At 31.1% G+C, this 21,143-nt stretch overlaps 2 protein-coding genes and 1 non-coding gene across 3 annotated transcripts in view; all 3 read right to left on the reverse strand.

The window, feature by feature from the left end:
• Nucleotides 1-230: 230 nt before the first annotated feature.
• Nucleotides 231-7,495, reverse strand: LOC149485293 (uncharacterized). Its single transcript, XM_089700041.1, has 8 exons — nt 7,347-7,495; nt 4,945-5,140; nt 4,382-4,508; nt 3,801-3,912; nt 3,382-3,499; nt 1,444-3,179; nt 823-945; nt 231-745 (listed from the first exon to the last, which is right to left on the reverse strand). The coding sequence occupies exons 2-8, from the start codon at nt 5,067-5,069 to the stop codon at nt 456-458; spliced, it is 2,631 nt and encodes an 876-aa protein (XP_089556167.1). The 5' UTR covers nt 5,070-5,140; nt 7,347-7,495; the 3' UTR covers nt 231-455.
• TRNAI-AAU (transfer RNA isoleucine (anticodon AAU)) lies at nt 996-1,069 on the reverse strand. Its single transcript has one exon. It is a non-coding gene; the product is annotated as a tRNA-Ile (tRNA).
• A 3,087-nt stretch (nt 7,496-10,582) lies between the features above and the next one.
• Ance-3 (angiotensin-converting enzyme Ance-3) overlaps nt 10,583-21,143 on the reverse strand; it is a 94,155-nt gene continuing 83,594 nt past the window's right edge. The window contains exons 10-12 of the mRNA XM_089700072.1: nt 19,686-19,826; nt 11,479-11,667; nt 10,583-11,062 (exon numbers count right to left, since the gene is read on the reverse strand). Of these exons, the coding sequence (XP_089556198.1) occupies nt 10,930-11,062; nt 11,479-11,667; nt 19,686-19,826 (463 nt within the window). The 3' untranslated portion in view covers nt 10,583-10,929. The remainder of the gene's footprint in view (nt 11,063-11,478; nt 11,668-19,685; nt 19,827-21,143) is intronic.

Raw genomic sequence — 21,143 nt, forward strand, 5'->3', positions numbered from 1 at the left:
TGAGAGATGCATTTTTTAATCTGAATTTATATGAAGCTTATTTGTACTACACATCTTTAAATGTTGGAATTTCTCAAATTTGTTTGCATTCAATCTATGCTCAAATACGACCACGATTTTCAAATAACTTCGTAGTTAATACTAAAATGTACCTACAAACAAAGACGACTAAAGAATAACTATTCTTATGTCATAACATATTTGGCATAGGTATGAAGAAAAATAAACTATTAAAACACATAATTTTTTTATTCCACATGAAATCCTCATACACAAATTATTCTATTTAATATTACTACTAAAAGTCTTCATTATTTTGAATTAAACGTTAAAATCTTTGGCATAATCTACTCATAATAAAAATACAAGTTTACAAGAAACTCATTTTAATTGATACTTCACCAACGCCATCTATGAACTGAAGTTTATATTTCTTGTGTTTTTTTTTAATTAGGTCATAATTCAGTCACGGCTTCACCATTTAAATTCATGACTTCAACGGCGTGTTCAGAGGGTGGTCGCCAGCATGGTATTTCTGCATACAATGGTTCAGAGCTCGTGTTGTCCATTGCATCTAATTTTGCTTCACACTTTAACGCATCAATGGTATAGTCGGTAACAGACGTTCGTGCACTATGATGTTTCTCATCGTGAATAATAGATGGCGCTATTGATGACCGAGTAGATATTATGCCGATATCGTGGTTCCTCCGTGGTAAATGGTCGTAATGACACTCAAGTATTCCTGTGAAAATAAGAGAAAATTAGTCAATTGTGTGTTAAATTGAAATCGTATTATTTTATCATCAAAGTATCATTTACCTCGGAAATTTTCCAACATTATTGGCGAAATATTTTGAACCACAACTGGTCTCATGAATTGTTTTAAGTTTCTGTCCAACGTAGATATTGGTTGATAGTGGCATTTTTCTGATTGTGGTGGATCTATAAAAAAATAAATAATTGTTACTAAAAAGAAAAACAAAAATATTACATGGCCCATGAGGGGATCGAACCCGCGACCTTCGCGTTATTAGCACGACGCTCTAACCAACTGAGCTAATGGGCCAACGATAAGATGGACGAATTTAATAATATTTTTTTAAGATGAAATAATTCATAATATTTTTTTGGTATGTGTCGTGTACTTCATATAATACATCAACACTCGTCATAATATGAGAGCCCTCCTCCATAAGGTTTATGTTACAAGAAGATTTATGGAAATGTACTATAAAATGGATAAAAATAATATAATAAGTATTAAATTATATTAATTTTTAATGTTTTTGTTTTAATCGACATATTTTAAAGGTTAGTAAGTAACAATAAAAAGAAAACGAAAAAAAAATATATAAAAACTTCTGAAACGTCTGAAATATCATCATTATCATTAGCCAGAGAAAAGCCTTTACGGCTTTTTGAATTCATAATATAAGTTACCTGGCAGTGGTGTATGAAATATGCTCCTCACGTATGGTGGTGGTTCGTCATTATTATCGATCATTACTTGCATCCTAATATCGTTCATTTTTCTAACATCCTCATAACTTGGTCTCCTACATCTTTCAAACATTACTATTAAAACTGCTACTGTAATTACTGCCATCATTATACCACCAGCAACACTTACTACAGAAATAAGATCTAATGAACTCTTTTCTCTTTCCTTTTCTGACATAACGGCTGTGATATGCTCCGGTTCTGTTAAAATATGAAATGTTTCATCTTCAGTTGGAGTTTCAGTCGAAAGAACGTTAGAAATGGTTTTAGTAACATTTTTCTGACCAATCCTATGTGTCTGTTTTACTGGACTATTCGTTTTCAATTTACTTGTAACATTAGTTGTGACTGACTTTAATGTAGTTGTCTGCAAAGGAAACTCTTTTGTTTTGAAAATACCATCTTTCAAATACCTTGTCTCATCTTTTAGATTTATCGTACGTTGAGTTGTTATTTTTGAAGTTATGTTAGTCGAAGGTCGTAAAGTTAAAACGTTAGAAGATTTCAAGATTTTTTTAAATGTGCTTGAATTTGAGGAGCTGGTCATGCTGTTAGTCGATTTAACTGTCGATGTTGGTATTTTAAAAACTGCCGCTTTGGTCGAAGAAATAGAATGAGAAGAAGAAGTGCTAATAAAAGCTTTTCTTGGAATATTCTTAGATACAGCATTAGTAACATTTTTTGCCTGAAAGGAGGTAGAAATATTCCTTTGCGGTGAAGATAATATTTTAATAGTGAACGGTGCCTGTGTTGACGTTTCTGTCGACATTGATTTCGTAACACCAGCGTCTATTCTCTCCAGATCCACATTTTTTTGTTTCTTCGAGCTTACATTAGTCCTTAATGGTGTATAAGAGGCTGTTGTCAAGGCTATTTTCTTAAATGAAGCGTGTGATACTGAGGTTGGTATTATGGAAACTATTATGGTCCTTGGTGTAGTAATTTCAGATAATATTTCATTTTTAGTTCCATTTACACGAACATGTGACAGATCGTTATTCACTTTAATTTTAAATTCAGTGGATATGCCTTTTTGGGTCGGTTTTATCCATATCTCCTTCGGTTTCAATTTTGGAATCGTCAAATTGGATTGCTGTACTGCGTCTGCTTTTCTAATCATTTCCGTTGTTGAGGGAACATCTTTTGTTGTACCTAAAGTAGCTCTACTCGTAGGTGCTGTGGTAGTAGAAGTTGATGTTGGAGTTGGAGTAGAAGAAAGATTTTGAGTTGAAATGGTTTTAGTAATTAATGGAATTTTAATAGTTGTTGAAGTAACATGCGCAGTATTCATACTGTTCGACGTACCTTCTGCAGGCGTTTCAGTTCTATTATATATAAAAGTACTAAGCGTTTTCATTGTAGTTGTACTTTCAATTGCTTTATCAATATGTGAAATTGATGTCACATTGAATATTTCCGACATAGTTGGCTTCTCTGGGGAAGTTGTTGTGATAGTACTACTGGCTTCGGTTACTATATATTTTGTTGTTGGTTTCGAGAAAAATGTTCTATTGGAAGGAGGACTAGTTGTTATTTGAGTTGTTATTCTTAAAGTCGTACTTGTAAATATATTTGGTTTAGTAGAAGGGTGAGTTGTTTGGACAGTAGATTTTGTAGTTGTTAGTAATTCTTCCATTAAAGCAGGCGGAGGCGTTGTTGTCATGCGGATATTACAGCTGAAAAAGAAATAGATAAGTCATTATAATTGAGCTATTTATCAATTTGGACGTTTTCTTTCCATCTTTGCATTGTACCTTTTGCAGATGTCATTAAATCGGCCCCTGTATTGTTATTTATAGTAACGTAACAAGTATTGCAATTAGAAAAATATTCTTATTCATAATATACATTTCTTTTGTATTAATAGTGGTAACCCACCTCTCACCTTGCCATCCTTCGAGGCATTCACATCGTCCAGTGGTGGGTGAACAAAATCCTTTTAAGCATTTTGCGCATTCATGAACGCAGTTCGGTCCCCATTTGTTTGGAGGACATTCTAGGAAAATAAAAATCATTATAATAATACAATTAAAGAATAAAGAGTTGTAGATGTGAATTGCCAATGGAACACAATATCACGATCTTGAACGAAGTAAGTATCACTACAATGTATTATAAAACATAGTCATTGTGGCTATGCAGTATGCATGCTTAAATTTTTAGATTCGATTTTCATGCAGCTTTTTAAAAGATTAGGAGGTGCTTTAGGAGGAAGATTTTAATATACCTATTATTAGACGCAAGCGTGCGAAGCAGCAGGCGGAAAGCTAGTAAAATAAAATTTGGTTAAACTGCACCTTCTGAACATCGAGTTCCCATTTTTCCGTTTGGACAAATTGGCACACAGGAAATATCTTTCATTTTGTATCCCGGGCAGCAAACAGCTACTTCAGCCATACGCTCCTCTGTCTGAAACCCATTAATCTGAATTATCTATGTCTTTTTAATCTTTAAAATATCACATTTATTTAAATTATTATTTACAATTAAAATTGAAATTAGTTTCAATGTTTTCTTTGTTTAATTTTTACATTCAGGATATTTACATTAGTTAGTTTGAAAATTAAAAAGGGCTTAAATACCGACTGCTAGAATTTAATCCATACTAGAAGCTTTGTCTAATGAAGAAGATGTTTTGCTACTGTTAGAATTATCTACCATATTAGTAAAAATAAACCATGTTTTGATTCATGAATTTATTGTATTGTCACCCATCCTTGATAAGTGGAGAAAGTTATCCTTAAATTAAATCTGTCCGATTAAAATGGATCAAAATCGGTCTCTAAAGTCGAGTCTAAAATCGGTAGTCTAAAGGGGAAGGTCCTCCTGTATATTTGTACGTAACAAAAAGCTAATAAAAGCGAGTTGAAATATTCACCTCTAATCTTGTTAGATCTCGCATTTCGGTTTTCCACCGTGAACACCGTGGTGGCATCGAGAAGCACCATTCGTAAGTCCTGACCGACATCGGCGCGCGATATTTCACACGCTTCGTGATATTGTATCTGGAAAAATGGAAAATGTTTATAATACTTATAAGTATATTTAAAGTAATATTTTCTAATACTTTATAATATAAGTATATTTATAAAGTATTAGAAAATATATTTCTATACGAGAAGGTAAATGGCGTCTTTCAAATAGATGATAGAGATCGCCAGTTTAGTCAGTTAATTTTAAATTATAAGAGCATTCAATCCATCAATCTCAATATTTATTTATTCGAACTCATTACTCCGAACAAATTCATTCAATCATAAGTTCTGTATTGAGATGATTTACTATATAATATTAAACATACGAAAAATGAGTAAACTAGAGTTTAAATAAATAATAAGTATAAACAAGATGTACAATTCACATAATGCAATGTTATAGAATATAATAGTTTCATCGTTAAAATTACTGTTTTTGCACCAAAAAGAGGATAAAAATTCTTACTTTTGTTGTACCATGCAGACATTTGGACCACTTAAACTTGTCACTTGCACTATTATCATTGTAATGAACACAGTAAATACACAAAACACTATATTGGTCCGAGGCCATGATTGTATCACTATCATTTTTAACGCTTAATCATTTCCAATCCATCTTTCAAAAAATATATTCCTTCCACATTTGCATTACCATTTACCTGAAAAGTGAAAACTATTTATAAATATGTATGTTACATGACTTACATGTCAAAAGCACTTTGCTTTTGAATAAAATGAACTGTATTTAATGCAATGTTTTTTACTCTGAGATATACTTAAAAACTTTTAAAGTACTCCGTATAAATTGTTGGGGTGACATTATAAAAAATATGTTACAAAATTGCCAATCCCTGTGGTTAAAAATTGTGGTCACAATCACAGTTTTTAGTGCGGTTATAAGTTATAACACTATCATATAAACCACAAAACCGGTCTCGATTATTCTAGAATCAATTCCCGTGTGACATAACCAATAACCATGGTATTAATTACGAATTATGCAATCAGAATTAGGAAACGTAGCCTATCACACGACTGTTAGGCGACAATTAATTTAAATGCCCTCTTTACGCTCCCCATCCTGTCGAGTTAGTTGACCTTTATTATGAGAGAACACTAGTAGAGGGAATAAAAACTATTGTCATTAATAACATTTATTAAACTACAATGGGAATTAGTCCAGTGAATGATTCCTGATGACTGAACAAAGACATTATGATGTTCTAATAATTAATATTGTAACTTTGTAAGGGTGTTGATGGACGCTTTAGATCCAGATATTTTTTTCAAAAATTTTACAGTTCCAAAACGTGACATCGAAATGAAGACATGTATCAAAGAAATTTTAAATATTACCTACGTGGGGCAACTAACACGACTTTCTTTATAAAAATAATTCCTTTAGTGACAAGGAAATTGAAATCTTTTTTCATTAACTAAGATTACCTATAATTTACGACTTATCTATTACTGTAGAAAGCTTTAACAAGATGGCAGTCGATAATTTTCCTCTCTATTTTTTGTTTATGTATCTTTGTGTAATAAATTTCACAAAAGTATGCAAAAAATAAATACAACAAACAATATAATTTTATGGTTTGTGTATTTGTGTAACTATTACTCAAGTAGTAATTAACGATGTGTATGATCTAAACATTTTCTCAAAATAAATCTTTGTTGAAACACTAAGAAAAATTCATCGTAATATTGAAATTATATCTCAGTTTTATTTGTCCATATACTACAATTTACAGCCCACGCACCTCAAAATGCGTCTATTGTAATAAATAATAACCCATTATTTCTTTACTATCAATCAATAATGCGTATATGTTTTGTCAGGGAACAGTTACTGTAACTAGACGTAATTGAGGGGACCAAACTACTATCTTCCGCTCTTCTATATTAGGACAGGGTATGAATTGGTTTATAATATAATAATATAAAGAACATACGAATTGGGCGTTATAAAATATTATAGGAAGAGAGATGAAACAATAGCTCTGCTTGCTATGTCATGATTTGAAACTATTGGCTCAAATTTCATGTTAGGTATACAACTTGCTTCTTTCTTCGTCATGTAACTAAATTGTACCATCGAGGTGAAAAATGTAATAATCTATTAAATAATAATTAACCAAAACATAAACATAAGCTACTAAAAAGTTTATATTATTCATTATAAATCCTCATAGATGTTCCAACATAGATGTTCACTCTAAAATATATTTGATACCTTACGTTCAGTGCACTTTTATATTGTACTACAATGTAGCTTTTGAACTTTCCTACATGGTTATTCATAACTCTGGTCGAGTAGTTAACGAAGGACATGTGAGACTTTTATTAGAGTTAATGTATAAGGCAGCTGCTTATAACCAAGGATAAATTGCTTTAATGACTCTAGCGATGTACATGCACATTTGGTGATTGAATTTAATTTTTTATAGACGAAAAATGAGTTGCCCTCATTTGTATGTCGTAAAAATGTGCTAGTTTAATTATTTAGTGTTTAAACGATTAAGGTTAAGATAGAGAAGAGTATTTAATAATTAACATACTTAACATAATCAAGAATAACTCATATTTATTAAAGAAAATTATTGATATTGTGCTCTACTTTAACGGCTGCAAAGCACGTTAAGCTTTAAAATAATTTTCAAAATTGCTTTTAAGCTTTTTGGAATTAATTTTGAAATTAATTCCTATATCAATAATAATTAATAACGCTTATTAAAAATAAATACAGTATAAATAAATAAACGGTAGCTACATAGAGACAAAAATAGAGTTGCATTGTTTATGATATTCAAACTGCATGAAGATTTTAATCTAATATTAATAAATTGAAACACAACAACAAACCTTTTTTTAAACATAACACAAACACAAATTACACCACAATTTATTGCAAATATTTCGACGTGATTGATACAAATGTACCAGGAGATAAGGAATATAGGGTAGATCGCGTGTTTTCGACGATGCGACCGGGATGCGACTGGGATGTGATAGGATGTGCCTGATAGCGATGCGGGTCGTAGAAAAAATAGCGGGACCACGGCCATAATAGCTTTCTCAGAAATACGGCACAAAAACTTTTGTGCGGGAACCTTTGCTTTAAATAATTGAACCTAAAAAGTTATTGTATAAATAAATAATGTAAAGCAGTGATATGATAAATATTCTATTTTATATTGTTAATTTGAAATATAAAAAAAAGAAAGTTTGATATAATTATGAATAAATATATTATACTGATAGTTAAAGTTGTACCTGCCATAGTTCAAGACTGTGGTTGTGAACTTCTGAGATGAAGGTATTGGAATTTACTATTTAGGATCGGTATTCTGGATCAGGTAGAAGGTCAAATATTTTGTTTATTTAATAGTTTCATCTTTCTCTAGTATTGTTATTAAATTTATAGTTTAGTACAACAAAATAATATGCTGGATAGATTGGAATGAAATCTTGATAAAAGTGAAAAAACTACAAATTTTTCAATGATCGAAATAAACTTATCTTGGTTGTTAATTAAAAAAAATAGACATTAATTATGAAGTGTAGCTATATCAATAGAACTCAATGCGAGTATGAAATGTAAACAGAAAAATTAGAACAATATTTATTTGTAAACAGGAATAAGCGCGCAAGGGCGTTGAAACCAAGCGGGAGATTTTTTCAAAGCTTATTTGGGAATGTGAACTTTATGATTAGTGTTTAGGGATCAAATTGGAATGGGTATCAGTTGGATGGCTTTAAGCACAGGGGACAGCAATTCAATAAACGAGGCGACGTGAAGTCGGGGCGATCCAATATGAGTGTTTCAGTTGCATCCGTTATGAGAGGATATTGTGTAATGTTAGTTTTATATAAGCACTTGAAGTAATAGTGTCATTTTATAAATTTGAATTTATTGGCTTTACTGATTTGTTTACAAATTTCGTACTACGAGCATGTCTGCGTGTAGAGATGATGTATATTTTTTATGGGTATTTTTTTGTAAATGAAGTATAGTTTCTTGAATTACGTCGTATAATATGGCGCCAAGAAAAACGATGTTATTAATTGAAAATGAGCCTAGTATAGGAAAAAGAATACTTCAAAATCAAATGTTGCAAATATCACGTCGAAGTAACATAACTTATTAAGTATTTTGCAATTTATTTCATGCACTAGTTTGTAAAAATGCGTAATACCTACTTCAAGTAGGTATCATACCCATCAATTTTATAAAGGAGGAGTATTCTTCTGTATACATTCTTATTTCGTATGTACTTAAATGTAACACTATATTTTATTCAGTATACGTTGATATACCTGTGAAGTAGTCGGTGTATTCACACGAGACACTTAGGCACGCTTCCGCAAAGGCTTTAGGGAATGAGGCTTTGTTACAAGCCTTTGTTTTAACACAAAGATACCAGATTCCTTTTTAAAGTGTGATTACACTTTGAAACTTTGTAAAAAATGGGGATGTTTGCGAATGTTAGTCTGTTTTATTTGTGACACCTTTTCGTTGTTATTGTTATATATTCTTTGTAAAAAAGCTATAAATTATGTACCATTTGTACCATTTGTAAAACTGCTTGACCGAATTGTGTTTGAATTAAAATAATTAATCAATAAGGTATTGTATCACCTACATTAAATGCCTATTCTGGGTATTAAGTCTACATATTATCTTGTTAAATCCTACTAATATCAATTATATATTCTGGGCTAATATCACTACATAGTATAAAACAAAGTCGCTTTCTCTGTCCCTATGTCCCTATGTAAGCTTAAATCTTTAAAACTACGCAACGGATTTTGATGCGGTTTGTTTGGTTTGATGCGGCGGACAGAGTGATTCAAGAGGAAGGTTTTAGTGCATAATTTTTTTATGTTTTAGACAAAGCGGGCGAAGCCGCGGGCGGAAAGCTAGTGTTTTATAAATGCGAAAGTTTGTGAGAATGGATGTATGTTGTCACTCTTTCACGCAAATACTACCGAACCGATTACAATGCAATTTAGCACCCGTATAGAGGGTAACTTGTATTAACACATAGGATAGGTATTATCCCGGAAATCCCACGGTAACGGGAACTATGCTGATTTTTCTTTGAAAACGGGCAAAGCCGCTGTCGGAAAGCTAGTGTAATATGAATTCCATAATCTTAAGAATCGATAATTGATATCGCAAAGTAGACTTTATTTAATTAATACAATAATTTTGTTCATTCAGCCGACGCAGTTATTAAATTCGTTGTCCTACTTCATAACAATATTATCGGTAGCTTGTAATCATCACAATATAACGAAACAATTAATATAATTACTTTGTAATTGATCAAAATTATTAACCATCAATCTCTACGCAACTGTTTTGTAACATTTTGTTATTTGCTTATTAACCCAAAATACATAACTATTAGGCTGAAACAAGACTATTGCATATAAAGACGTATTATTATTGCACCATTAGGTATACTATTTTGTTTGACTCGGTTTTAGGTAATTAAAGAAAATATTGGTTGATCAAATTTCTAACAGTGGGCCATGGAATGTTGCCAATAGGAATAAGGAAATGTATGTATTTTAGAATGGTAATTTTTCTCTGTTATATTAATTTGTAAAATATTTGTGATAACCATATTTTCTTAGTAGATTACGACTGATTGATGTTTTGAGAAAAATAATAGATATGTTTAAAAAAATCCTTAGGACATCAAATGAATATGCTACTGCAAGACACACATTTCTTTTATATATTCTCAATTAATACCTATACAAAAAATAATACTAAAGACGAATTACAATTAAAAAAGGATGGATAATTCAGAATAATTAAATCTTGCATTCTTTTTAAGTCTAGAAAGGTGTATCTAATCACTATCACTAGATCGTATAAAACAAAGTCGCTTTCTCTGTCCCTATGTCCCTTTGTATGCTTAAATCTTTGAAACTACGCAACGGATTTTGATATGGTTTTTTTAATAGATAGAGTGATTCAAGAGGAAGGTTTTAGTATACAATTTATTAGGTTTTAGACAAAGCGGGCGAAGCCGCGGGCGGAAAGCTAGTGGGTAATAAAAGGATTTAAAAAAAATGAATAAAAGTACAAAATAACTCGAAATTCTTTATTCATATTTCGCTTTACAAACAGATAATAAATTGTTATATGAAAAATATTGAGAATATTTACAAACTAAGTTTAAGATATTCTAAATAATATACATATTATAATAATTATTAATTAATTAACATTATACAAGTATTTATACTTAACCCTGTTTAAAATAATATAAGGTTATTAAATATTTGGCTTAAAATACTTCGCTAAGAAAAAAAAATGTATGTAGAAAAAATTAATATTTTTAGTTCAGTGTCACTTTACTTCTTGTAAATAAACATAAAAATTGTATTTTTATTTGAACAGAAATACAAAGAAATTTTCGAATAATGTTTATCTGAATCTTAAACTAACAACGGTGGTAATCATGGAAGTGAACAGGATACATAAGAAAGATGTTAGGTCAAATGTCTTGTTTGCAGCGTTGTAGAAACCTCCGTACACTTGTAGACCGGCAGTTGAAATGCTGAAAAAATTACGTAATATTTTAATAAAATAAATAAAATCATTTATTAAACAAGGTTGTAAGGACAACAAACTATAGTATAATATTAAATGTTCAAAATATTATATTTAATGCTTCTATATTTCTCTATAATGGTTTCTTAACTTAGTTTACAGACGGGAACTATTTTGCAGCTAAAAGATAAAATTTTTGATTTAAGCAGTAGGTACACATTATTTGTTATTTGTTACATTTTTTAATATTAAGTCGCTATTCTTTTTTATAAGTCTTTTATACCCTGTGAATACCTCTTGTGCTTGACTGTATTTTCTAATGAACTGATTGCATTGGTTTAGTAATTTTGTAGAGTTCACTCATTACGTTCAAAGTTCAAACTAATACATACTAAGCCTTTTTATTTCCTAACTATTAATTACCTGAATTTACAATAGTCCCCATCATAGCTCCAGCCCAGATATTCGCCGGTTCTCAAGTTCTCACTTCGCAGCCAATCTTCGAGGGGTCTGAAGTAGTCGCGTAGGGCTTCCCCATTAAGTCTCGTTTCACCAATGGATTCTTGCAGGACTTGACTCCAAGGGGCGGAGGCACCTCGTTCCATTAACCGCCTGCAAGTGAATTATCTTTTAAATCTGTGACTTTATAAATATGAAGAGCACTTTTCAGTGTTCTTCAGTGCCGGTTGTGCAGAATTCTTAAATAGAATGGTTTCAGAATGGAAATGGTACTGTTGCGTTTTAAAAACGTATATTTATGTTCCACAACATGATTTTATTTTTGATACAGGATATTATATACATGACTGATAAGGAAAGATGCTGATTATTTTTCTGCGTTAATGGGAACAAAAAGTAGAGAAAAGATAACTTATAAGTTTTTGTTAACAGCTTTTAAAGTTGTTAAGCAACTATTTATTAACAGTAAAACACGTTATTACCTTATTATGCCTACATTATTATATAAAACTAGTTTAAAAAATAGTGATTCATAAAGCCTCCTTGATATCTGTATTAATTGCTATATTATGCAACAAAGATAATTTGTTTCGTTGTAAGACATGATAAAATTAAACTAAATAAAGATTTCATGAGGGCTGAAATAATTATTTCGGATCGTTTAACACTGCGTGTATGTTCTACAGTGGAGGAATTTGGGGCAATGTAATTAACAATGTTGCTTCGTATTCGTCACTTATAAAGTATAGCTACGCGCCCTGACTTTACTCGGAATCGGGGAATAAATAGAGTCTGCGTATTCACACTCGGTTGAGTTGTTTTTCAGTTTAACTATTAAAATATATATTACAGCAAACATTTTTTTTAGGTTTTTAAGAAAATAATAGCTGGAAATATTTTATTATAACTAAGACAAACAAAAATATTATAATACCTATATTACAAAATATCATTTGATGCAAGTTTAATATCAATGACTTTAAATGTAAATGCATAATATTATGAGCTTGCAGATCGCAGAGTATAATTCGCAAATTGATATGTTTAAAGAGTTGCAAAATTCAAATATCTTATTAAAATGTTAATTGTAACGCTTTAATTTAATAAATCTAGTAAGAATGTATTATTTTATTTTTACATTTAAATCTATTAATAACTGAAGGCTATATTTAATTATTAATCAATATTCTAATTACTAGAGGTCTAAAAAATTGTAGCGAAATAAGAAATGTATAAAACGGTATGAATTATCACTTTCAAAAAAGCGGCTCGACGATACATAGTTTACAAGTGGTTTATTCGGTTATAGTCTACTGCTTTCGGGGCAGTAAGATTCCAACGTATCCTTAAAGCATTGCCGTGGGCCATGAGTATACTTAGCTTTCTTCATAAAAAAGAGAAAAAATATTATTGGCTAAAATTTGGATACAATTAATGGAAGCATATTTGTTGGAATCCGTAAGTTCCTGTCTGATAATAAAGGTTAGATAGGATGAATTTCGTTGAAATCCGTTCTGACTTTATGTACATATTTACTTATTTATCTTTTGCATACAAAATATGTTAGTATTAATAAAAAATCCAGCAGTATATGTGACTTGCTATATTATAATATACTAAGTCACAAGACCAAAAAAAAAATGAAGAAAAGACAATAATATTATAAAACTTATTTAATTGCTCTCTATTCGAGAAAGGTTAACTAAATTTGTTAAATCATGATTTATAAAAATTGAATCTATAAAATAGCCTCAGGTATTAGTATAATGCGTGGAGTCCATGAGAAAGCGGTCGAGGAAGACTATTAGTTTACATAACAGATGGCTAAATTACTTAGGGCATTGTCTTATGGATCATTGCGTAAATAATCCAGCGGCTAGGCGTTAATTACTGAAGTGGAGCACATGCTAATTGAATGTTTAGGAACTGTATCGTATCTTTTTATCAGTTCTAGAAACTGTCGCGAAACACTGCCCTACTTCTAGGTTTTTAGGTGAAAGGCAGTCGGAGTGGCAGCCGTTTGCAAGTCTGGCTTTGTGCGCTTTCAAATGCACAGAATATGTATTAAATTATTATTTACTGAAAAAGTATTAAAGGAGACTCTTAAGTTATAACAATTTGGTGGATGAATTTATTACAAGAAGTCTTTTGAATGATCTTCAAAAAAGAATTATTTTAAATTGCGTCTTATTTGGTATATATATGATCATATGAATATGTTCTACGTTATGCAGATTAAATATTAGATAACCAGGCCTTGCTTTGTTATGCTGTAGGTCGATGCTCGGTCAGTATTTATTTTAAGAATAATATTTTCAGACATACCTAGATATCGGAAGTGTGTAAAAACAATGCTAAGCTTAAGCTATATATAATATTTATATTTCCGAAGGAAGTAATTAAAGAATACTTGTATTTTTCCTTCAAAAGTTTTCTGATAAAACAAATATTCCAATGTCTATATAAAATAACATTAAATACATAGAGCTCTTAAAAACGTTTACCGCAATAAAGGAAACGTAAATTGTTTTAATTTTAGTTGTTAAAAGTATAATACAATTAGTGATATATCGGACGTATCGTAACAAGTTCGTACATAGTACATATTATAATAATTTATTAAGCGTATAAATCATCTGGATTGTTATAATTATTAGAAACTCGCCCGGTCCGGATTTATTGTAATGGTAACGCAGTGTTACGTCTGAATGTTAAGTAATGCACTAACATCAAACGTCAATTATTATTAATATTACATACTAGCGGTCCGCCCCGGCTTCGCCCGTGGTACATGTTTACGTTTTCTCTACATAAGAACCATCCTCGTACTTCAAGGAATATAATAAAAAAAGAATTATCGAAATCGGTTCAGCCGTTCTCGAGTTATGCGCTTACCAACACATTTTGCGATTCATTTTTATATATAAGATAACGTCTAGAAATTGCATATTATTGTGTATAATAATAACTGAATTATATACATATATACCTATACATATAGGGAAGTACAAGCAGGAGGTGAAAAATGAGGGGTGGTTATACTTGTACAATGTACATGTTATATGTATAATTGAGTAGTCTGTGGCATCATGGAGCCCTAACAGATTTGTTTGCAGTTTTCTGTATCACAATCAAACTCAAATTATTATTATTCACTAGCTTCCGCCCGCGACTGCGTCCGCGCGGATGTTGGTCTTAGCGTGGGTGGTTTATTTCTCCATTTTGAGTAACTCTGACAATGACATCTTATAAATATCTATTGGACCCAAATACGGCTAGGCCTATAATAATACGCAACGTGTGTTCGCGGTTCTACAGAACAACGTCTATGGATAAAACTGAAAAATTAAGATTAATTTTTTTTCTACGTATTGTTCCAGGATAAAAAGTATCCTATTTTACGCCCAGGATAATAAGGTATAATTATACCAAGTTTCATCGAAATCGAACCGTTAGTTTTCACGTGATGTCTTCACATACAGACAGACAGACAGACAGACAAAAATTTTTTTAATCACATATTTGGGTTTGGTATATTCGATCCAATAACACCCCCTGCTATTTATTTTTTCAATATTTTCAATGTACAGAATTGACCCTTCTACAGATTTATTATATGTATAGATTCAACTATTAAAGCACTAATGAATCGGTAAAATACATAATTAAATATTTATCACCTGCTCGGAAAGCAGTTTGTACAAAGAAGAGTCTTTCTTGTATATTCATACCTTAATATCACGTTTGGTGTTGAGATTTCGCTTTTGATGTAATTTAAATGAATTTAAATATGAACAAAGTATTTAATTCATGAAGTCATTACAATATCTATTTACAATGTAGATATGATATGATAATAGTCTATGCAAGTGTAAATTGGAGCACTTTATGCTGTAAGCATTTTTCCTTGTGCCGTAATTATTGTGTGTGGTGAAATGCAGTCCGAAGGTATCATTTAAATATTGCAATAAAGCAGATTTGCATGAACATTCTATTACATAAGTTATGTCCAGCCTGGTTGAGATAAAAGCAGGACTATATGGGTAGTGCAACTAAAATGTTACTATTCAACGTAATATTTATTTACATAGATCCTTGATATTTCGTACGACCGCGACGCTCTTGAGTTCTAAACTTAGAAAATTAATAGATGACTAAAGAAATTAAGATCATTGATAAATGTATGACATTTTATGCATTGATAAATGGATAATATACAAATAAACAAATAAAGGTAAGAAAATAGTAACAAATGATACACAAATAGTATTGGAAAAAGAAGGAACGAGTAACATAACCATACCAATATTTCAGGTCACCAACTACTTTATAATGCACATACGAGATATAAGTAAAGTTAATCGAAAAATTCACTGATGAAGCACTTTGGTTACTACTTGATTGTCATAAAGCATTACTCTTGACTGTAAAAGGATAGAGCCTGTGGATAGAGCACATCCTTTCATTGACATTTTAAATTTTAATGTTGATAGGTATCAATTTTGAGATAAATAATATGGTATAAGTAAAGATAACCATAGCGCGAGCCAAACTATCTTTTGCAAGTCGTCAAACATAATCGAAACTGTCAAAAACTAATTTTATTAATAATACTTTTACCAATACCCTTATCAGGAATTGTAACGTTTCAATAGATAGCTGGTGTAACCATTTTGATTTATGACAGCTAATTTACCATGAATGATGTGAAAAGCGGCATTTTAAGCGCTAAAGTTGATACATTTTCGTATTGCAAATCTGTTGTTTTCGCAACGATATCGGCAAAGCTTCCTACACCTATAAATATATATATAAAACGGGCAATCTGTATACATAATAAAATCGTAGGGAAGTCTGAAATTGAATATTTTAGAATTTTCGTCTGTTTGTATATATGTATGTCCGGGCTAAACTCAAAAAGTACTGGAGGGATTTACTTCAAATTTTGCACGAAATAGGCTAAGACCAATAGGAGTAAAACCGCGGAGCACAGCTAGTAGAAGATAAGGAGACATTAATTCATAATTCATGTTAATTAATTAAAATATATTTTAAGTTATGTCGCAATTTCATAATTATATGACAAGAGTGTGAATAAAAAATTCAAGGCAAAATAGAGTCGTATTAAAAAGCTGTTTAATATAGATTCCTAAAAAGGAGGTATTACACATTGCATATAATATCTACATAGCTTTGTGAAATTAATTTTAAAGACATGATTTATTCATATTATCCCTAAGTTCAAATGGTCAAGAAACAAAAATGTTTTATTATGAAACTTGAAAAAAATATTAAACTCATATTAATCCAATTTTAATGAGGGTATCGAAAGACAATTACTGGTCCAATACTGCGCTTTCAAAATACACTTATGTAAATAGCTTTACCGTAAAACAGTTATGCAAGTGTGACAATATTGAGTAAAGTTCGAGAATTAAGTAGGCTTTCAATAATATGTCTAGACTAGTATGAAAGTGAAGCATTTTCTATAGACTGATTGTCCTCATATGATTTATAAGTTACGTATTCGTAAAAAAGCAGTCAAATCTATATTAATATTATAAAGCTGTAGAGTTTGTTTGTTTGAATGTGCTAATCTCAGGTACGGATCCGATTTGAAAAATTATTTCACTGGTAAATAGTCTATTTATTTTGTCGAGGAAGCCTATATAGAGTATAGAGTATAGGCAATAAGCATATCATCATTATATAGGTTGGATCTTTGGATTTTAGTATGTGACTTTTAGCTTTTGGGAATGTTTTTTCAAAGTTATGACTTTTATTTACTTTTTTACTTATTACTATGAGTAATGACTGAGGCGATCTAATGAAAAATGACTTTCATCGTCCCAAAATGATCCTAAATACACAATGAAGGCACTGAACTAAACTGGAACACTTTATTATTGTTTTTTTAGGGAGAGTATGTTTATTGAGTATGTAGCATGTAGGCATATGTTTAATAATTTTGGGGAATTCTGAAAAATAATAATTTTATCAAATTAAAACAAAATGATAATATTGACTTACTATATATTAAAAGAATTAAATACTTGTAACTGAATGTATTATATTGTTCGTTCAATTATTTATCGATCTTTAAACGTGGGAGATAGTTAATACAATATATTGATTAAGCATTCAATTAAATTGCACGATTTATTCTTACCTCTCTAAGTTTATTAAAGAAGATTAAGACGTTTAGAATAATTTATTGATAACTAGCGGTCCGCCCCGGCTTCGCCCGTGGTACATATTTACGTTTTCTCTACATAAAAACCATCCTCGTACTTCAAGGAATATAATAAAAAAAGAATTATCGAAATCGGTTCAGCCGTTCTCGAGTTATGCGCTTACCAACACATTTTGCGATTCATTTTTATATTTAAGATTAATTAACTACGGTTCGATTAAAAATCGAATGTATGTGTCATAAAGATATTTGTAGATTTTTCATAAGAGGAATGAAAAAAATTAGTTCAACGAAAGAACTAAATCTTTTTATGCTAATGTAATCAAATATAAAGAAAACAATTTTTTTATGTAAATTTTGTAATTAAATGCCGTCTTTGTATCCAAATGAAAACGTATGCAATAAGCTCATTTCACACAGTCTCCACCTACATTATATAACGCAGATTTGCAAACAAATTTTCAAATCATTACAATAATCCAGCCCGTCGTAATAGAGTTAACAATAAATTTAACGGCCCGCATGATGCCCTTAGGCCAAGTGGTCACTTCCTCCGAGACGGGTCAATTGTGTGCAGGCCGCTTTATTTTCTCCTTTTTATTCAGGCAACGGCTATTTGCGATAAGCTGTGTTGGTGTGAATGTACTTAGTGAATAGGGGGAAGATTATAAGGGATTATTGGTGCTGTTGCTATGGGACAACTATTTTATCGGCTGTCAGTTTTCTGGTAGTAAAAAAATAAACGTAGACGTTTCTGAGGATAGGTAGATGGAGGGATGTTATGTTACGCGTTCTGATCAGCAAAACAGCTGATCGGAAGAGACGTAGATGTATTAAATAATTCGCTTATCCGAATTATTTAATACATCTAGGTAGGTTAGAACAGCTATAAGTCACGAATCAGAATTCAGAGAAAAGTCTCGGGCTCCAGCTAGTTAGGCATATGATTTCCACATAGGTATCACATGTCGAGTTCACACATTAATAATATACAAATTAAAGGTTTCAATTCTTATCCGTTTTCACATAGCCTGAATTCTCACGTTATAATTCGATTAATTAGTCATCATAATCCAATGACGGATTTACAGTATTTGAAATTCATTAAGCCATTGCAAAACAAGGTCACAGGAATGGCACGATTATAAAATAATTATCACAGCCGTTCACATGCCTGTTTCTTAACTAGGAAATCCTGTATTGAGAAAATTTTAATGTATTTGTGCTTTTTGTCAGTAACGAAACTTTGCAAAGTGCAGGAAGGAATAGTTCCTGAAATACATAGGTCGAGAAATGCCGTTCATAGCTTACCTTTTTATGACACTATCTATCTGTATAATAATGTCATTATATACGGTATACACTGAGGGAATAGTATTTGTGGCTTTGTATTACTCAAAGCAGCACCTGGTACCTTCGGGTAATTTATTTTCTCTCCAAATGAATGAATGTTTTATTATAGAGAAGCATTTCAACTTGTGGGAATGAGAATTTTCTAAATATAGTATGAGGAAAAGAAATACTTTTATAGGACTTTATTGTTTGTTTTTGCTCGTGTTTTTATTTTAGCTCGTCGTCTAAAAAGTGATTTGTTTATTGACTATGTTAATGCGTTCCAGTATGAAGTAATACGATTCTGATTTCTGATTGTATATTATGCAAATATAACACATGTATATAAATAGCAGTATAGCCTGAACAATAATTACTTGTATTTCATTAAAAGTATTGTTTGAATATCACACGTTGCATTATTGTTACGATTTACGAAAGACATAATTTTTTAAGAATATTTTTTTACTATGAGTTAGGAAACAAATTTCCCTCTATTTTTTCTTTTTTTTCAATTACCTTACTCTCGTTTTCGTCCTTTTACCGAGCTTAAACAGGTTGATGTCATTTGTTACCTTTTCCAAAGATATATCATAATTACCTTAGATAATAACATTCATTTAATAATCTCAAAGTTAATGCTTACGTTAAGATCCTTCCAGCTTCAGGGTTTCTATATATATCGCATTTGTGCAGTGGCCGAGTCGGGTCCCCAGGAATGTACTGACCGGTCCTTTCGCAAAGCGATCTGTGGATTTGGAACTGCAGTATGGTGCTGACGAAATATCTGCAAAGAGAAAGGATTATTATAGCAAAAATTACAATACTTATTTCATAATCGACTTAAATAATAAATAATATATAACTTCGATAAGAATAATACATTAACCATTTTAATAATCCAAAAAAGCGCTACTAAACGAAGTCTATTTGAATAAATAAATTGCGTTTGAACCGAAGTATGATAAGTGAGAAAGTCGAATTAGTTGTGATTATTGCTAATCTATAGTAACGATAAATATAAATTTAAATAAACCTGTAAAAAACGATCAACTCAACAGTTATAATTTGCTAAAACTGGCCTCTCAGTCGCTATTGTTACGTAAAAGGGTGGGATTAAAAACAATCTTTGAAAACAGTTTAAGACAGTTCGTTAAAGGGGTCGATAAGGAAGCAGTAAATGAAAGCATTAGGACAACTTTATTACCCAATCAAAATGCTTGCAAAACTATTGTATGCTCTTGTTACAAAATACTTAAAAGGGGGTCACAATTATATTACGTACATATTTACAAGAAAGCTCCTTTAATTTGCAAGCTTTAAAATGCAGAAGAAATATACATTATAATGTTGGCTCTAAATTGATTTGTGTGTACTGAGAAATAAATTGTACATTCATTTTGAATGTGCCAAGATATAATAAAATGATGATGTGCTAATAGACCGGGAGATACTGACACAAAATTTCGAGTCATTTGTAACAGGATGGCGGTTCTACAGGGGTCTTAGTACGCAATGACAAAAAGAAAAATGATGGTGTGAACGCTGGTACCGGTGGGTTAGTCGCGTGGGCGTTAGTCGAACTCGTCGGAAAAATAGCGAAAGTCAAACGATTTGTAACACAAAAATTTTAGAATTTACCGATAGCCCATAAAAAAGAAGTAGGCGGTAGTGTCATGCCATACTTTTCCGGTATGACTTACAGCCCGCCATACCGACGCGAATGTGTTGATTTAAAAAAAACAATTATTAAACCATTTGTACCAAGCTAACTTTTGCACAGGTAACCATCGTCGTGCAGCCATTTACGAAAATCGCCATGCCATACTTTTCGGACGATTCCAAATGGTCGCCTTACCGCCGAAAATCTGCAAAATTTTTTTATTTCGCCTATCTTTTTGTACCAGTATTGCATTTGGCTTTTTGGAGAGTATTTGATAAAATGTGACCATTATTATATTTGCCATACTTCTAGTAGGGGGAAAAAGTGCTGTCATACTTGAAAAATAAATTTATTATTAATTTATATAAGTGAAGATTTCCAACACCTAGATCTTTGAAATTTTGTATTTATATTCGTTGATCCTCAAACTTACAGGAAAAA

Source organism: Colias philodice, chromosome 10, assembly GCF_061535455.1.
Source record: "Colias philodice isolate Cphi_HAF_F1 chromosome 10, ilColPhil1 Martin Lab GWU primary, whole genome shotgun sequence".
Lineage (NCBI taxonomy): Eukaryota > Metazoa > Arthropoda > Insecta > Lepidoptera > Pieridae > Colias > Colias philodice.